Below are 18435 nucleotides of genomic sequence, written 5' to 3'. Positions count from 1 at the left end.
AGAGAGAGGGGCTAAGAGATATGGAGAAAGAGAGATATAAACAGTTGTCACAATGTAATTGAAGTAACCTTATCCATATTTTGTGTGTGCTCAGGTGGTTATTTTGGGGAAGGATCCAGGGGCCACCATATCTGGAGTATTTATCAATCTATCAGGAGGTGTTATGCTCCAGTGTGAGTAAGAGAATCCATCATGAAATAGAGCTGGTGATGAAATGAGATATTTAACCCAGGGTCTTGCATATAGTAAGTGCTCAGTAAATAGGAATTGCAGTTTTAAAAAATTTTAGGTCATGCTGGGGATGGAACCCAGGGCCTTTTGCATGCTCAGCAAGCGCTCTACCACTGAACCACACCTTAGCCCTTAGAAGTTGTAATTTTTATGTGCCTTTGTTCTGCTCTGGACCCTAGGAAGTCCGTGCCCTTCATGAATTCACTGTCTATTCACCTTTACTCACTGTCTATGACAGGATATGCTACCTGTAAGAGAATAATAGTGCTGGTGGCTCATGCCTGTAATCATAGCTACTCAGGAGGCAGAGATCAGGAGGATCATGGTTGAAAGCCAGCTGAGGCAAACAGTTCACAAGACCCTATCTTGAAAAAAACCATCACAAAAAAGGGCTGGTGAAGTGGCTGAAGGTGTAGACCCTGAGTTCAAACCTCAGAACCACAAAAAAAAAAAAAACAGAATAATAGTGGTGTATGCGTGTGTGTGTGTGTGTGTGTGTGTATGTGGGTGGGTGGGTGTAGAAGAGAGATTGGGTTACTTGGGTTTTTTTTTGGTTTTTTTTTTTGCAGTACTGGGGTTTGAACTCATGGCCTTGTACTTGCTAGGTGGGTGTTCTACCACTTGAGTCACACCCAACCCTAGAGACTGGATTTACTTTCTATACTAGAATTGAAACTTTTTTTTTTGGCAGGGGGAGCAGGCCATACAATTCTATGAACTTTACAAAGAGTTGAAATGGACCATGTGGTTTTACCTGTCTCTGGGAAAGGTTTCCATTAGCCACATCTTTAATGAAACTGACATACCTGGGGGTTTATCGCAGTCATTGGTGAGTGTACATTGTTCATGGTCGACATTGTCCCCCTTGGCGGTTCACTAGGGGAAGTGGCACTATCCATGTGGGAGCATGTTTCCATGAGTTTTTGATTATAGCAGTCACACTGCTTATGGCGTGTCCCTATCTGTATGGTCATCTACTTTGTACGTATGGGGTTTACCCAGGTTATGGGAGTTGACCCCATGATAGAGGAAGCCTTGTTGTTAAAGCAGTTATTTTGCCCATGATGGCTCAAACCAGTGAGGGAATTGTCCGGAGGCACACAGTGTGTTTATGCAGTCTCACTGTTTATATAGAACCTGCCGTGTTTATAGGGGTCTATCTACATTAGGACTTCTTTATGAGGGTTCACACTGTTTATGGGAGTTGCTAATTTGAGGCTCACACCATTATGAGGGTCACACTGCCTGTCATACTGTTTTTGAGTGTCATGTGTATTTGGGACTTCCACTGTCTGTATGAGAGTCATATTGCATATGTGGATTTTCTTGTTTGTTCTGGGCTTGAATGGGGTTTGAACTCAGGGCTTTGACCTTACAAAGCAGGTACTCCACCACTCGAGCCACACTTGCAGCCCATTTTTCTCTGGTTACTTATTTACTTATTTTTTTTTGAGATGGGGTCTTCAAGCTATTTGTCCAGGCTGGCCTCAAATTGTGACCCTCCAGATCTCAGCCTCCCATTTAGCTAGGATTATAGGCATGTACCACAGGGCCTCACTTAGCTCATTTTTTGAGACAAGGTCTCCCTGTATAGCCCAAGGTGGCCTGGAACTCAAGATTTTCCTGCCTTGATCTCCCGAGTGCTAGGATTATAGGTGTGCCAAGCTCACCCATGGATTTATATCAACTGTAGACATTGTGCCATCTGCATGGTCCACACTGCTGTGAGGCTACATTAGCTGTATGTGGTGGACTCAATTTATCTCAGCTTATTCCATGACAGACACTGGTCTAGGCGCCAGTGATAAGGCCATGTAGGAGACAGAGCAAACCATGTCTTTGTGGAACTGACAATTCAGTAGGATAACCACATCCTTTATGGGGTTCTTCTATTTGCAGGGTTCATCCTCTTTAGGGCGTTGCACTGGCATTAACTCTCTGTGAGGGTCTCTCTGTGTGTGGGGTTCCACTTATTGTACTGCATTGAGTATCTGCAAGCTCACTACCCAGAGATGGACTTATTCATTCATTACAGACTGCCAGCCAGTCTCTGGGCATACTTCAGGCAATAAAACAGGTGAAAAGAGGGATGGGGGACAAGAGAGAGTAATGGGGGATAAATCCAATCAAAGTACATTAAATACATGTATGAAATTATCATGATGAAGCTGGGTGAGGGTGGTTTACACCTGTAATCCTAGCTACTTGGGAGGTTGGTTCAAGGACAACCTGGGCAAATAGTTTGAGAGACCGATCTCCAAAAAAAACAGAGCAAAATGGACGGGTGGTAGAAAGCCTACTTTACAAGAGCAAAGCCCCAAGTTCAAACCCCAGTACCACCATCAAAAAAAAAAAAAAGTCATGATGAAATACATTAAAAATATACAAAAAAGTAGTGGAGCACCTGTCTGGCAGGTGTGAAGCCCTAGTTCAATCCCCAGAATTGAAAAAAAAAAAGCTCTCTTGGAGCTTACAAAATAGGGGAGGGATATTCAGGTAATAAGCAAATACACTGGCTGGGCGCTGGTGGCTCACACCTGTAATCCTAGCTACTCAGGAGGAAGAGATCAGGAGGATAGTGGTTCAAAGCCAGCTCAGGCAAATAGTTCTTGAGACCCTATCTCCAAAAAATAAAAAAATTTTTAAAAAATCATAAAACAGGGCTGGCAGAGTGACTCAAGTGGTAGAGGGCCTACCTAGCAAGCATGAAGCCCTGAGTTCAAACCCCAGTATTGTCAAAAAAAAAAAAAAAAGCAATATATTATGAAACTATATGTCAAATGAGGATAAATGCTATGGAGAAAATAGAACAGACAAGGGACATAAGGATCTAGAAAAAGGGTTGCAATTTAAAATCAAGTGGTCATGGGCTGGGGGCTTGGCTCAAATGATATACGTGTTCGCCTAGCAAGCACAGGGCCCTATGTTCATCCTCAGTACCACAAAAAATGAATGAATGAATGAATGAATAAAACAAAATAAAATGGAGGGGTCAGACAGGATCTTACTGAGATGGTTTGTGAGTGAAGGCCTGATGGAGATGAAGGACAGAGCTACACAGATATCTTGGGGAAAAGCCTTTCTGTCAGTTGGAACAGTATAAGCCAAGTCCCTGAGGCATGATTGTGCCTGGCATGTCTGAGTGTCTGGACAGCCGAGTGGCAATGGAGTGGAAATGAAGAGGAAGAGAGGAGATGAGGTGAGGGCTGGGCTTCAAAGGCCATTGCAAGGAGTTAGCTTTTTCTCCCAGCGAGTAGTGGAGGCCACTGGAGGGTTTCTGGCAGGAAAGGAATGTGATCTGATTTACTGGAACGTTTCTGGCTTTTGGAGACAACAGGGAGGTCAACTAGGAGACCTCAGGCCAGGGGGAGGGTGGTGATAATAAAGAGTAGCTGAGCCCGGCTCATGTATGTAATCCTAGCTACTTGGGAGGCTGAGATCAAGAGGATCGCAGTTTGAGGCCAGCCTAGGGAAATAGTTTGAAACTCCATCTACAAAATACTCAGAACAAAATGGACTGCAGGTGTGGCTCAAGTGGTAAAGCACCTGCTTTGCAAATACAAAGTTCACACCCCAGTCCCACCAAAGCTGGGTTGGGGGGTGGGTAGAGTAGCCGATTTCAGCCTGAAGCATGCCCTGTAGCTCAAGCCACTGAGGAGACTGAAGCAGGAGGATCACTTGAGTCCGGGAGTTCCAGGCCAGCCTGGGCAACATAGCCAGACCATTCCCTTCAGATTGGGTGTCAAACAAGAAAAAAGAGACCAGGATGACTCCAAGGTATTCACCTGAGCAGCCCACAAAATACAGCTGTGTTTTCCTGAGATGGCGAAGATTGAGGAGCAGGGACCCGTTTGGGGGAGCTCAGGAAGACCCTGTCTGATTTGGCAAGCTTAAGAAATCCTAGTGGCAACACTGGTGAGACAGATGTGTGAGGTTGGGGCTCTAGGAAGAGTTGCAGGTTGGAAATAGCAACGTAGCTGTGATCGGCTGGGTGATGGTGTCTCTGTCATGGGATGGATGGAGATCATCAAGGATTCAGTGTAGAAGGGGGAGTCCAGGGCCTGGGCTGAGCCCCGGGACCTTACACATCTCAGTCACAGAGATGAGAAAGGTGGTACTGTACAGTGTGGTTCTGTCCTACTGCCTATAAAGGGCAGGGTCACACTAGTGTTAAGGAAAGTACAATGGTCTTAGGGTCTTTTTTTTTTTTTTTTGCCTGGTGCTGGGGATGGAATTTGGGAACTTGCTAAGCAAGCCCTCTACCACTGAGCCACACCCCCAGCCTCTGTTCTTGGGTCTTTTTGTTTCTTTTGTTTGAGAAAGGGTCTCCCTATCTAGCCCAGGCTGACCTGAAACTCATGATCCTCCTGCCTCTGCCTCCTGTATGCTAGGATTACAGGCATGTACCTAGTGATGATGACTCTTTTTCAGGAGTAAGATGCCAAGTCCATGAAATGTTGGGACCTCTGTGGAGACAGGCTTGACAAGCTTAGAATAAATGTTATCTGTGTCCGGAAGGCAAGTTGGAACAAAGACTACCAGGGCCATGGGAGTGGGTTGTCCTCACTGTCTGGGCAGAGTTGTTTACTGATCACTGCAGGTGTGTCATGAGTCTTTGCACCCAGTATCTGTAGAGGCTCTCTATAGTGAAATGATGGGGGTGGGGTGGGGTGGGGAGGCTCTTTCTCATTTGAGTTGAATGGCCTGTGTTGGATGGCCTGTCTTCCAGGATTCACTGTTGATGGTTTCCATCACAAATTCACACTATCTGGGTATTTATTCTAATTATGGTGGGGTTGCCATCATACCATCTGTGAGTCTGGAGCTCAGTGTCTGTGAAGCTAATAAGCTAGGTAAGGGGTTCCACAGCTCTGTGGTGGAGTCATACAGAACCCCCCGAGGGGTTTCAAGACCCATGGACTGGTTTGCAAAACCATGGATGATACAAGGCCTGGGGACATTTTTCACCAGGGACCCCCATTCTCTGCAGGTGGTTCAGACCCTCCTGTAAGGTATGGATGTATTTCACAGAAACAGTGGTATTGAGCTGACCACTGGGTCAAAGTGGGATTATGACACTGATGAGCAATTTCACACTGTCAATGATAGTGTTTGTCACCTATAGTTGGAGTCTTTAGGGTAAGGGGTACTCTCACATTATCTATGAAGTATACAGTTCACTCTGCTAATAATTATTATTAGTTCTTTTATTAACTTATTGGTGCTGGGGAAGCAATACAGGGTCTTGTTCATGTCAAACACAGGCTCTACCCCTGAACTATACCTCCAGCCCAAACACTGGGCAATATTTGGCACATGCAAGATATATATGTGTACACACATACACCCCCCCCCACACACACACTCACATACATACATCTGTGTTTGGTACTGGGGACTGAAACCAGGGCCTTGAGCTCACTAGGCAAGTGCTCTACCACTTGAGCCACATCCCCAAGCCTAGTATTTATTGTGTATTTAGTTTACATCCCTTCTCTCATAGTAATCCTATTATGTGGGATCTATTGATAGCCCTACATGCATTTTATAGAAGAAACTGAGGCTCAAAGAGGTGAGCTCACCTGCCCTGTATCACAGATGGGGTAGCTAAGTCAAGGTTGCAACCCAGATCTCTGCTTTGATAATGGGAAGATGGGTGGGAATTTTTTTTTGTGATTGTGTGTGTGATACTGGGGTTTGAACTCAGGGCCTACACCTTAAGTCACTCCACCAGTTCTTCTTTTTGTGTGTGTTGAGTTGTTTCAAGATATGGTGTCACGAACTATTTGCCTGGCCCTGGCTTTGAATCACGATCCTCCTGATCTCTGCCTCCTGAGTAGCTAAAATTACAAGCATGAGCCACCAGTGCCCAGCATTCTTTTTTTTTGTTGTTGTTTTGTTTGAGGGACTGGGTTTTGAATTCATGGCCTCATACTTGCTAGATAACCACTCTACCATTTGAGCCACTCCACCAGCCAGCCTTGTCTTAGGTTTCTTTTTTTTTTTTTTTTGTGGCACTGGAGTTTGAACTCAGGGCCTATACCTTGAGCCACTCCTTTTTTTCTGATGGGTTTTTTTGAGATAGGGTCTCATGAACTATTTGCCTGAGCCACCAGTGCCTGGTTGTGGGTGGGAGTCTTTGGGGTGGTTACTATTATCTTTGAAAATTTGCATCCTTTTTTTTTTTTTAAGGAGAGAGTAGTGAAGGAGGTAGTGAAGTATAATGGTTAAGGGTTTGGAAGTGGATAGATCTGGGTTCAAATCCCCATCCCAGAACTGTCTGGCTATACATCTGTTGGCTGACTGATTTCCCCTATCAGAGCCTTATTTTCTTCAACCGTAAGTGCGGGTAACAATAGTAACTCCCCTCACTGGGATTTTGTGAGGATTAAATGAGAAGATGGTCTGGACAATGCTTGGCTCAGCGCCTGGCACATTGTGAGCACTCAGAATCGGGAGCTGTTATTCTAACAATGATGATTATTATTGCTGGACCACATTGCTCCCAGAGGGTTACAATATCCGTGGGGGAGCTGCACTGTCCGTAGGCAAGGTTACGTAACTCCCCAAGGCGCTTCCCTAGAGGGCTCGGTCTCCCCAAGGAGGAGGCCTGAGAATTTTCTGTGGTATTGGTGAGGAGATGGTATAAGGCTCACTAGGAACCCAGCAACAGAGGAGGCAGGGCTAGAAGCCTGACCCCTGCAGGCCTTCCCTCCCTCTGACTAGTCTGTCTCTCCAGGGAGGTCTATCTTCTGGGTTTGTCTCCCCCCACACCCCCGGTCCTCTCCTCCTTTGGTAACTTCGAGTCATTTTTGAGACTCTCCCTAGGCGCTGCCAGTGAATACTGGTTCTATTTGCCCTCTACCCCGCTCCGACTGCCTGCCTGTATCCGATCTGCACTCTTGATTTCCTGTTTCTCCAACCTCAGGCTCCATCCATTCCCTCCCAGCTGCTGCAGAGAACAGACTTACTACTTACCCTAGGCTCCGGCCCCAGGTCTTAAGCCCTGTCTTCCTCTCTCCGGGCGACCCCCAGTACCCTTGGGAGCACATTTGTTCATACTTGGGCCGCCCCCTGCATCCTGGTCCCACCTCCGGAACCCCCTGCCCTAGTGGTGGAGGTGGGGGTACCTCCGGCGCGTTCCCAGGACAGCTGCAGTCTTGGGATGGTAGTTGTGGGGGCTCCTGAATGCACTGTCTGGTCATTTCCTCCCCAGCGGGACTGGGTCTATCAGGAAGGCCAAGACCCCATCCCCACAGGAGCGGAGGACACAGCCGCCTCCCCATTTCCGATGCTGGAAAATGCTTCCCATCCATTCCACCCCACCCCTGGACAGCTGCCCCCTTTCAGACACAGGGTTGAGGGGGCTGGGTAAATCCTGGCTGGGAAATGGCTGTGTTCTTGATCATCCTCCAAGCTCCGGACTCCGCCCCCCCAAGAGAGGATTCTGCCCATTCCCCAAAGGCCAATGCCCCTTCCCCAGAATAATTTATGATTCCCCCCCCCCCCCGGTCCTTTTCCTCCAAAGCTCCCAAAAGAAACTCTGGAGCCCTCAGTGGACAGGAAAGGAGAGCCAGCAGGTAGCGAATACTGAAGACTTAAAGTTATCTTTAGACTTGGAGCCTCTGAGAAGGGTCGTGACCCCCAGGACCTCATCTCCTCTCCGCCCTCTTCTTCCACCCTCCCCCGCCGCGCGGCCCCTTTAAGCCCAGAGCCGGCCGATCCTCAGTGGCTGCGCGCCGGCGGGCGTGTGTGTGAGTGCGCTGGGAGGGGGCGGGCGCAGTGTCTCCATGGCGACGCGGCGGTGACGTCGCCGGCCGGGGGGCGTGGGCGTCCCGGCCCCGGAGTGCGATATTAACCCGGGAGGCGGCGGCGGGGAGGGGAGAGGCTCTTGAGAGGCGAGGCCGGGTGAGGCGGCGAGGGCGGCCCGACGGGCGCGGGACGGGACGGGGCAGCGCGAGCGCCGGGAGCCACGGCCCGGAGTCGGGGCGCCTTGCCCCGGGCCCCACAGCATGAAGACCCCGGCGGACACAGGTGGGGGCGGGGGCAGCACGTGTGGGGGAGACTTGTTGCCCAGGGAAACCTGGCGGAAAAACTTTGGGGGGGGCTGAAGGGGTCTAGGGAAGCCTGAGTGATCCCCAGTTCTGGGGGACCCCCCTAACACTTGAGACCTGTTGCTTCTCGCGGCGCGAGAGGGGGATGCTGCCTGGGACCCCAAATCATGGCTCTTTTCTGAGTGGTGTGGGTGCTGCGGGTCTTGGTCTTCGCTCCCTGCCCGGACCCCGCATGCTAGGCTCTCCCCCCCACTCTTGGGATCACGGGGGTGGCAGGGTCCCTCCCTGCCGCTCTGTCACGTTGCACTCTGGGGGCCGGGACGTGTGCGGGGCGGGGGGAGGTTCTGTATGGGGGCCCGCTATCCCGGTTCTGCGCTGCGCGGTCCGGCCCGTGACCTTCACGGCGGCGCGTGCCCCTCACCGGGTTTGGCGGGGGGGATACGGATGGTTTGTAGGAGGGCGTGAGTAGGGAGCCCGGGACTCGGGGTCCAGGCTGCAGTGCCCCTCCCCCGCCCGTCTCCGCCGGCTCCTCGCTCCCCCGCCCGCACCGAGTCGCAAAGTTCCAAAGCGCAGCCCGAACGTTCGAAAAAGGAACTTTTTGTTTCCGACCTTAGAACGCGCGGCTTTAAGGTGGCTCCGGGGAGACCTGGGTACCCTCCTCCCGCGCCGCCGGAGGCCGGGAGTTGAGGAAGGTGGGGAAGATGGGGGGGACGCCGAGTCTCCCCCCTCGTCCCCCGTCTGCGATCCAGCTCTTCTGTTTCAACGGGCCGTCTTTTTCCTCCGCCCCTCTCTTCCCCGCCAACTTGCTCCTCCTTAAGGGGCCAAGGTTCCCCTCCCCCCCTCGGTTGGCGGGCGGGGGGCAGCGGGATTAACCCCCCTCCCACTCGGACTTTCCCCTGTCCCCTCCCCCGCCGCCCCCGGGGCTCCGCGGGCTGGACTTTGCGCCTGAGCGCGCGGGGGGAGGGGTCCTCGCCGCCCCCTGCCCGTCTACCCTGTCGGAATCCGGCCCGGGGCGGGGACGGGGGAGGGGGAAGGGGGCCGGGCGCCGCTGTTCAAACTTGTTTCCTTCCCCCGGCGGCGGCCGCGGCTAGGGCTCCTGTGTGCGGGTGTGTGCCCCGACCGGCCCACCCACCCCACCCCTTGCTCGGCGGGTGGGGGCGGCTCTTCTTAAAGGGCTCCGAACGGGGCTCCGGCGCCAGGGGATTGGGGCCGTGGAGGGGGCGGGGGTGGGGCAGGGGTGCCGAGTGCCGTAGGGTCAGTCACGTGCGTCCCACATACTCCCGGGCTCCCACAGGCTCCCGATCACTGGGCCCTGGGGCAACAGGAGCCTTCCCTTGCCCGGGGAGGGGGCCGAGGTGTCCTGACAAACCCCGTTCGTCCTTCCTCTCTGCTGTGGGCCTTGGCTTGATGGGACTGGCTGTGTTGCTCCCCCAACTCAGTCTGGGGCCCGAGTCTTGTGTAGTCTCTGGCTGGGGGAGACGCGGTGGCGGCGGGGGAGGGGGCGGGGGGTGGTACTCCAAATGGCTTCCATCGGTGTGTGTTTCCGACTGCCGGCCACCCCGCGCCCCTCCATCCGATTCTTCATCCCGGCTCTTTTCTCGTCTGCCGTGGCTGTTTCCCACTTCCTGTTTTCTTCCAGGCTCTGGCGCCATGGAGGGCTGCCTGGAGTGGGGGAGGTGGGGAGGCCCCCCGGGAGGTTGGCCGGCGTGTTCTTCCTCTGCCACCACCCATCCCTTCCGACCCCCTTAGTCCCTTAAAAAAGTTTGGGTAGTCACATGGAGTTGGGGGGTGCCAAGGAGTTCTGCTCCCCACCCAGGCCTGCACAGTCAGGGAGATTCCCTTGCCCAGCTCTGTGGGATCCAGGTGTGCCTTCTGGGACCCAGCCATCCCAGCCCTTCCTGTCTGTCTGCTGCCACCTATCCCTGTCTGCATTTCCCAAACCCCTCTCTCTGTGCAGCTGCTCTCCCTCTCCCTGTCTCACTGGATCCCATACTGGAGAGGACCTGCATCTGCAGCTTTCTTGGTTGTAGGCTGGTGTTTCCCTGATTTAAGCACGTGGACCCATATACAACACACTCACACATGCTCCCCTTGCCCGTGCCTGGCTCCTGGCTCCAAGGCCTGGGGAACAGAGCCCCATTGAGACACCCTGACGTCACCCCCTTTCACTCTCCCCCCCAAAGCGGGGAACAGGCCCTCGTGTATGCTGTGTCCGATGAGGAAAGCCGGTGTTGGTGTGGGCCTGGGCGTGGGGAAGGGTCCCTGCCAGGAGTGGCAGCAAGGGTCCAGGCCCTGGCGTGGGGTGGGGTGGATTATTGCTTAGGGAAGGGGGCTAACACGGGGGCCTGGGACAGCTCCCAGAATGTGGCTTGAGGCCTTTCCAGAGCCCCCCCACCTCCTTTCCGAGTTCCCTTTGTGTTGCATGTAGTCTCTCTCACTCCCTCTCTTCTGCAAAGTTTATTTTTAGCCTCCTGCTCCCCCGCTCCCAGGACTGTCGCTGCACACACGTTGCCTGGTTACCGGGACACGGAGGCTGGGGCGGGTGGGCTGGGAAGGGTGGCTTTAATTTTGGGGGGAGGGTAGAAGTCAGTATACCTCTCCACCCCCAGACTGATGTCTCAGGGGCTTCAGCCCCCCTCTAGGTCTGGGTGCCAGATTGGTGCTGAGCTGGGAGTAGCAAGGAGCTGGCTGCCCTGAGGGGCGCCAGAAGCTTTTTGAAAGAGGTTCAGGGTATACTGAACTGGTGGCTTGGCCACATGTGTTCCCAAAGACCCCTGTGCCCCAAGGGAGACCCTGTGACCTCCATTCTCTAGCAGAATGAGATGATGGCTTGAACACCTGGATTCCCAAGACAGGGACAGGGCTGCGGATGGTGGGGTCCTTTGGAAGAGGCTGTCTGCTAAGTGGACCAGGCTGCTTAGCAGGACTCTGGGCCTGAACAACTGGGAGGTCATGTTCTGCAGTCCTGAGGGGCTGGTTTTGAGCCTGGGATTTCTGGACAGTGTCCTGAGGAGGTGTGGAGGGGAGTGTGTTACCACATAAGTCTTGCCAGGGCTAGGGGGCTTGGGTCCCTGTCAGACTGAGGGAGCTCTGCTTTTGGAGGAGGTGGTCCCTGTGGGGGCAGGAACTACTGATCTCTTGTGTTTGAAAGGAAAAGGATCCCTGGTTGGATTCTGGACTTGGGGTGGAGTTTTGGGGGAGGTCCAGTCTTGCCTGGAGGCCTGCATGGTGCCTGCTTGCACTGGGCCAAAGGAGACAGACCCCTTCAGCCTGGCTAGGGCTTGGGACCCCACCCATTTTTAGCCATCCACCTTGGCCTTCTCTCTCTAGTGGCACCATGGCCCCTGCCCTGCCTCCCCCTCCTTCTCTTCTTCCCGTTCCCTCCTCCCACCCCTCCATTACCGGCTGCCTGGTACTGAATTATTGATGGGCCCTGATTACCCGGGGGTTTGGGAAATGACAACAACCACAGCCCCCCACCCCAGGCTGCCCACCCCCTCCAGGGACCAGCCAGCCCACCACCAACCTCTACCCAAGGTTAATGCTGGGGGTGGGCAGGCAGGTGGGCAGGGAAGCAGCTGAGGATGAGAAGGCAGAAGTGGGAAGAGGGCGACAGCTCCAGCTCCTGTGTCCTGCTCAGGCCAGGCCTGGGTGGTGGCTCTCCAGTCAGGTCAGGCCAGAGGCTGGGCCCAGGGAGGGCAGTGTAACTCAGAGGGTCCAGTGCTGGGGGTGCGGGGTGGGGGGGGCTCTCAGACAGTCTGGGTTTCACTCTCCAGGGAAGACAGAAGCCTCTGTGTGCAAGCGCTGACCTCATCGTCAACCAGCCACTCCACCCCTTCTGGTCCTTTTAAGAAAAAAAAAAAATCTTCCTTTCCCTTGCTGGGGTGGGAGTAGGGGCTCTGATAGGTTTTGGAGTGTAGGTAATAGGTTTTCCTAAGGAGGGGACCAGAGAGCTGCGGGGTACTACTGGTTCTGAATGGGAGTGGGGGTGGGCTGAGGGGGCTATGCCCCCATTCTGCTGGCCACGTGTGCCCTTTCCTGCCCCTCCCCCACTGGCAGCCCTGCCCGCCATCCTGGCTTGCTGCCTGGCCCCCTGGCACTGGCCCCGGGACCCGCCGCCGACGGTGGTTTCCTGTTTCTCCCGGTGTTGCCGGAGCAGGCTCCAGCTTCCCCTCCCCCCAGCTCCTGTCTAGCCCCCTCATACAGACAGACACATACTGTCTCCCTCTATTCAGGTCTTCACTTAACTGAGGGGAGAGGGATTTACCCAAGATGAGTGCTGGGCAGGAGGTGGACCCTGGGATGTGACCCAGAGCCCCCTACTTGGCGTCCTGACTCTAGACCACTCCCTGTCCCATCCCTAGGGTTTGCCTTCCCGGATTGGGCCTACAAGCCGGAGTCGTCCCCTGGCTCGAGGCAGATTCAGCTGTGGCACTTTATCCTGGAGCTGCTGCGAAAGGAGGAGTACCAGGGCGTCATTGCCTGGCAGGGGGACTACGGGGAATTCGTCATCAAGGACCCTGACGAGGTGGCCAGGCTCTGGGGAGTCCGCAAGTGCAAACCCCAGATGAATTATGACAAGCTGAGCCGGGCCCTGCGGTGAGAACGTGGGACAGCGCTTGGGGTTGGGAAGCCTATGACCCATGGGAACAGGCTTTGGGTTTGATTCTCAGATCTACCAGATCCTAGCAGTGTGACTTTGGGCAAGTCCTTGCCTTTCTTTGAGGCCATGGGTAACCCAGAGGTGTTCTGGAGAGAGAATATAGTCATCCCTGGAGCCACAAGTCTGGTCCCCAGCCTTTGGGTACTTCATTTCTCTAATGTGGTCTCTGGTTCTTGGGTGCCCTTTGTGAGCAGGTAGGTCAAGGTATGGAGTCTGGGGATGGGGGAGTGTGGACTCATGGCCTAATGGTGTGTCTATACCCACAGCTATTATTACAACAAACGCATTCTGCACAAGACCAAGGGGAAACGGTTCACCTACAAGTTCAACTTCAACAAACTGGTGCTGGTTAATTACCCTTTCATCGATGTGGGCTTGGCTGGTGAGTGTGGGGAGGTGTGGCCATAGATGGAGGGGAAGGTTTGTCTGGCCAGGCTAGCCCAGGGGCCTTGACACCCAGTCTCTTCTCTCCCATCAGGGGGTGCAGTGCCCCAGAGCGCCCCTCCAGTGCCATCAGGTGGCAGCCACTTCCGCTTCCCTCCCTCAACGCCCTCCGAGGTGCTGTCCCCCACCGAGGACCCCCGCTCACCGCCGGCCTGCTCTTCTTCATCCTCCTCCCTCTTCTCGGCAGTAGTAGCACGCCGTCTGGGCCGTGGCTCAGTTAGTGACTGTAGTGATGGCACATCAGAGCTGGAGGAGCCACTGGGAGAGGACCCCCGGGCACGACCACCTGGCCCCCCGGAGCTGGGTGCCTTCCGAGGGCCTCCACTGGCCCGCCTGCCCCATGACCCTGGTGTCTTCCGTGTCTACCCCCGGCCCCGGGGTGGCCCCGAGCCCCTCAGTCCCTTCCCTGTGTCACCTCTGGCTGGGCCTGGCTCCCTGCTACCCCCTCAGCTCTCCCCAGCTCTGCCCATGACGCCCACACACCTGGCCTACACACCCTCACCCACGCTGAGCCCTATGTACCCCAGTGGTGGCGGAGGCCCCAGCGGCTCAGGGGGAGGCTCCCACTTCTCCTTCAGCCCTGAGGACATGAAACGGTACCTGCAGGCCCACACTCAGAGCGTCTACAACTACCACCTCAGCCCCCGCGCCTTCCTGCACTACCCTGGGCTGGTGGTGCCCCAGCCCCAGCGCCCTGACAAGTGCCCGCTGCCACCCATGGCACCTGAGACCCCACCAGTCCCCTCCTCGGCCTCCTCGTCCTCTTCTTCCTCTTCTTCCCCATTCAAATTTAAGCTGCAGCCGCCTCCACTAGGACGCCGGCAGCGGGCAGCTGGGGAGAAGGCCCCTGGAGGCACTGATAAGAGCAGTGGCATTGGTGCCAGTGGCAGTGGCCCAGGCGGGCTGGCTGAGGGGGCAGGCGCTTTGGCTCCCCCGCCACCGCCACCCCAGATCAAGGTGGAGCCCATCTCGGAAGGCGAGTCCGAGGAGGTGGAGGTGACTGACATCAGTGATGAGGATGAGGAAGATGGGGAGGTGTTCAAGACACCACGTGCCCCACCTGCACCCCCCAAGCCTGAGCCTGGCGAGGCCTCTGGGGCAGCCCAGTGCATGCCCCTCAAGCTGCGCTTTAAGCGGCGCTGGAGTGAAGACTGTCGCCTGGAGGGGGGTGGGGTTCCTACTGGGGGCCTTGAGGATGAGGGTGAGGACAAGAAGGTGCGTGGTGAGGGGCCTGGGGAGGCTGGAGGGCCTCTCACCCCAAGGCGGGTGAGCTCTGATCTCCAGCACGCCACAGCCCAGCTCTCCTTGGAGCATCGAGACTCCTGAGAGCTGTGGGCAGGGGGCCCATGAGCCCTCCCCACTCCCCATGCTTCTTTTGCTGCCTTAACCCCTCTCCAAAGCCCTGGAGGTGAGGGCAGCTCTCTAGTCTCCCCCCGCCTCCTCCCTTTCCCCTCCCCACATTTTGTATAAAAGTTTAATTTTTTTTTAATGGTGGGGGGCTGCCCAGGGCTGGGGGGCTGTCCCCCATTCCTGTGGGTTTCTAAACTCCAGGCAAAGTGGTGGTGGGGGGAGGGGGGCATTAGGAGGGCCACCTCCATTCTGGGGATTTCTATTTGAACTGAGGCTTTGGCCTTAATACCCAGGAAATTTTTTATTACAATCGTAGGAAGGAAAGCCTTTTCTCCCTCCCTGTTGTACCCTCCCCCTCCAGCCCCAACCCTGCCTTTCTTGCCCCTCCAGGGGCTGTGAGTGCCTGGGTTTTTCGTACCCCACAAGGTTACAGCAGGGGAGGGAGGGACAATTTTATGATGAACCAAAAATTCCTTTGTGTGGGGGTTGGGGGGCGGAGGAGGGTGAGGGGTGTCACCCATGGGCCCCAAATCTACAAGTGCCTGCTCTCCACTCCCCACCCCAGCACCTGTCCAACCCTTCCATCCCTTGCTGCTCCTAGGACTGGCCCATGGGCAGGTGGGTGGGGGGACATGGTAAGGGGGTGCCCTGAAACCAAACTGGAAGCTCCCTCTGCCTCCCAGCTGGGGCCCCTGGGGTGGGCTGGGGGGGGGGGCTGTGGTCAAGCCTTATTCTGTATTGGGGATGAAGGGTGGGGGAGGGAGGTAGGGGGCCACTGGAGAATGTATTCAAAACAATAAAACTTTGGACCTTTGCATGTGGTGATCTGTGCAGGGTGCAGCCACATTTTGGACAGGTCTAGACTGCCCTCCCTCCTTTGTGGCCAGAGGGCCTAACCCTGTCTGGTTTAAATCCAGCCCTACTGAGCTATCTCCTACTGTTGGGTGTCAACCTCGAAGCCTGTGGTGACTAAGGTCTGAGCTTATCCAGCCCTGCATTCCATTGCTCCCCCATTTCATGATCTGGTTTTTGGAAGTTCCCCCACCACCCCATTGCCCTTGCTACTCACAAGGCCTGAAATCTCATCTGATGTCCAAGCCACACCCTCAAGACCCCTCCCCCCCTTTCTTCTAGTACCCAGCCCATACCTTTTGGGGTGCTCAGAGTGAAGCTGGGAGGCCTTTGGTTATCTGTTGAAATGTCTAACCACGGTACCACCTGCAGCCAGCAAGTTAGGGAGGCCTTGCTCTCTAATGTTAGGGAGTACAGATTGACTTACTGTGTGCTAAGTACTTACTTAGCAGCACCACTGGATCAGTTAAATGACCTGTCTAGTGCCCTAAAGCTGAGCCTGAACTTACCTGCAAACCCCATGTTCTTTAAACAACTGAATTTTCCTCCCTAAAGCCAAGATGGCTGGATTGAGATAAGTCTGAGAGCTGAGCTTGTAAATTAGAAACCCAGATTGGACAGTTGAGTCCAGGAGAGAAGCAGGAGGAATTCAGGCTGGGATTGCCCGCAGAGACAAGCCTAGTCCAGGCAGTGCAGGTGAGATGCTTGAGGCCCAGAGAGGGGAAGGGGTTTCCCCAAGGTCACTCAGCTGCCAGGAAATGCAATGGGAATTGGCAGCTCAGGGCCTGTTGGACTGGCTTCACCAAGGAGACCCCACCCTGCACAACCCTGAGGGGGAAGGAACATTGACTGTCAATTGCTACCCACTCATTTAAACCTCAGCTGATGCCAGTCCAGGGTGGGTGGTCCCAGATGACTGTCACTTGGCAGAAAAGAGATCCAGGGCTGGGGTACTGGCAGGAAACCGAGGCTCCTGTGGCGGACTGCAAGCAACTGCTCCCTCTCCTGGGTGATGTAAGCCATTCCCTGGGGTGGGGACCACTGGGCTATTTCTGGAAGTTGGGATGAGGCATATCTCCTGGCAACATAGATGCAGCTGAGTTGCTGGTGGAGTGATGGAGAAAGGCAGATGTCGTCACTGGCAGGAGGGAAGCAGACCCCAGCTAGTAGCCTCAGGCCAACCCCAGTGCCCTCAAAGCACCTCTAACCACGTGGTTCCTAAGTGCTCAGCTCCAGAACCACTTTCCTAGCCAAACTACTGTCCAACCAAACTCCAAACTCGTTGCCCCAGATTCTGGCTGTGTGGGATGTCACAGGTGGCATTTGGTCTTGAAAACCGCAGTGGTTACCCTGTATCTTTAATCACCCACTGAAATCCATGTGCAGACCTGAAATGTACCTGCAGGACACCCTTGGCCCTGTCCATTTTCTCTGGGACCCTTGCTTCCAAGCAGAAAGACCTTCATTGATCTCTCAGGACAGTTTGCAGATTAATTCACCTCAACAGAGACCCCCCCCCTCCTCTTTGTACCTATAGCCCCCACCCCTTCCCCAGCACCTACACAGAACCTGAAAGCCTTCCTGGTGTTTCTCAGCTTTCCCTCACCCTTTCAGGTTGCTTGGTCACCGGTAATTTCTCAGTCACCCACACAGCTCTTACAGACATCGTAACTTCCCTCATACTTTTCTCCCCTTGTCCCCAATAACTGTTCTCAGGGGCCTGTAGTCACCTCCAGACAACATAGGTCCCTCCTAGACACTTAGAACCCCTCTGTGTACCCGTCCACCAACGTTCTCTCTCTCTCTTTCTCTCTCTCACACACACACCCCTATTTTTCTTTTTAGGGACTGACTGCAGTATCATACATGAATATCAAAACTGCTGCTAGAACGCTCACACCTGTCACTGTAAATTTAAATCCCCAGAAGGATTCTTGGAATTTACTTTAGGTCAAGGTTGGGCTGCCTGGTACATGGCTGCATCCACCGCTGGGCAGGCTCAACAACACACAAGCCCTTCCCCGACCATCACTCTCACCCCTTTCAAACACCGTATTAGATTTCCTCAGACTTTTGCTCTAAACCCCCACGGACCCCCAATTCCTTTGTACCGGTTGTCCACTAAGTATGTCTTACAGTTTCTGGCGTTTAAGTAAACGCCGCTATTCTGCCTTGCTCTACCGCTCTTGAAAGCCTTCTTAGTCCCCTCTGGGTTCCCCATGCCAGGGGCTTAAATCAAAATTTTACTTTTCAACTCAGGGCTGCCGTCAGAGGGCAGCAGCTACCATTTGGCTGGCCAACTACAGGTACCAGAAATACCCGCTCCTACCCGTGCGTGGGGAACACGCAGGCGAGTATCCGCGCTTTGCCTTCTGGATAGTGTAGTCCCTACAGGCTTTAGCTTTATCGCCTGTCACCGTTCTGTGTCTGCTGAGAACAGCAGTCAGGAACAGACAGATCGACAGAACTTTAAGATTCAGAATGGCCAGGGACGTTAGTACGAACACACGTTCGAATTAAAGTGAAGCCCAGAAATTCCATTTCCTACCACTTTGGAGGAGGGGCTGAGAGCGCTTTCATTTCAGTCCTAAGCATTTCCGGGGGAGGGACACACGAAGGAACTCTGTTTCCCAGCGTCCTTTAGGGTTACGCTTCTTCCGGTTATTTATAAATAAATGGGGGCGACGATGCGCGCACAAAACTCAAGACTGCTTCTTGCGTTGGGCTACTTTCGTTTGTGCATTCCAGTATCCTGTAGTTTAGGAAACGAAAGGAAGCAAAAAGCTGAGTGGACTCTTTTATGTTCAGCCCAGTTTCCTGGAACTATCCACATTGCTAGAA

The 18435-nt window shown here is 54.3% G+C and overlaps 1 protein-coding gene and 1 non-coding gene across 2 annotated transcripts; one reads left to right on the top strand and one right to left on the bottom strand.

Moving 5' to 3' along the window:
• The first annotated feature begins 8106 nt into the window (after window positions 1–8106).
• Erf (ETS2 repressor factor) lies at window positions 8107–15462 on the top strand. The gene is made up of 4 exons (XM_020172099.2): window positions 8107–8265; window positions 12650–12884; window positions 13215–13330; window positions 13427–15462. Exons 1-4 carry the CDS (start codon window positions 8244–8246, stop codon window positions 14716–14718), a joined length of 1665 nt encoding a protein of 554 aa, XP_020027688.1. The 5' UTR covers window positions 8107–8243; the 3' UTR covers window positions 14719–15462.
• Window positions 15463–17440: 1978 nt separating this feature from the next.
• Window positions 17441–17623, bottom strand: LOC141418352 (small Cajal body-specific RNA 16). Its single transcript, XR_012443008.1, has one exon.
• Window positions 17624–18435: the final 812 nt, after the last annotated feature.

This window comes from Castor canadensis, chromosome 16, assembly GCF_047511655.1.
Source record: "Castor canadensis chromosome 16, mCasCan1.hap1v2, whole genome shotgun sequence".
Lineage (NCBI taxonomy): Eukaryota > Metazoa > Chordata > Mammalia > Rodentia > Castoridae > Castor > Castor canadensis.
This window is presented reverse-complemented; position numbering and strand designations above follow the sequence as displayed.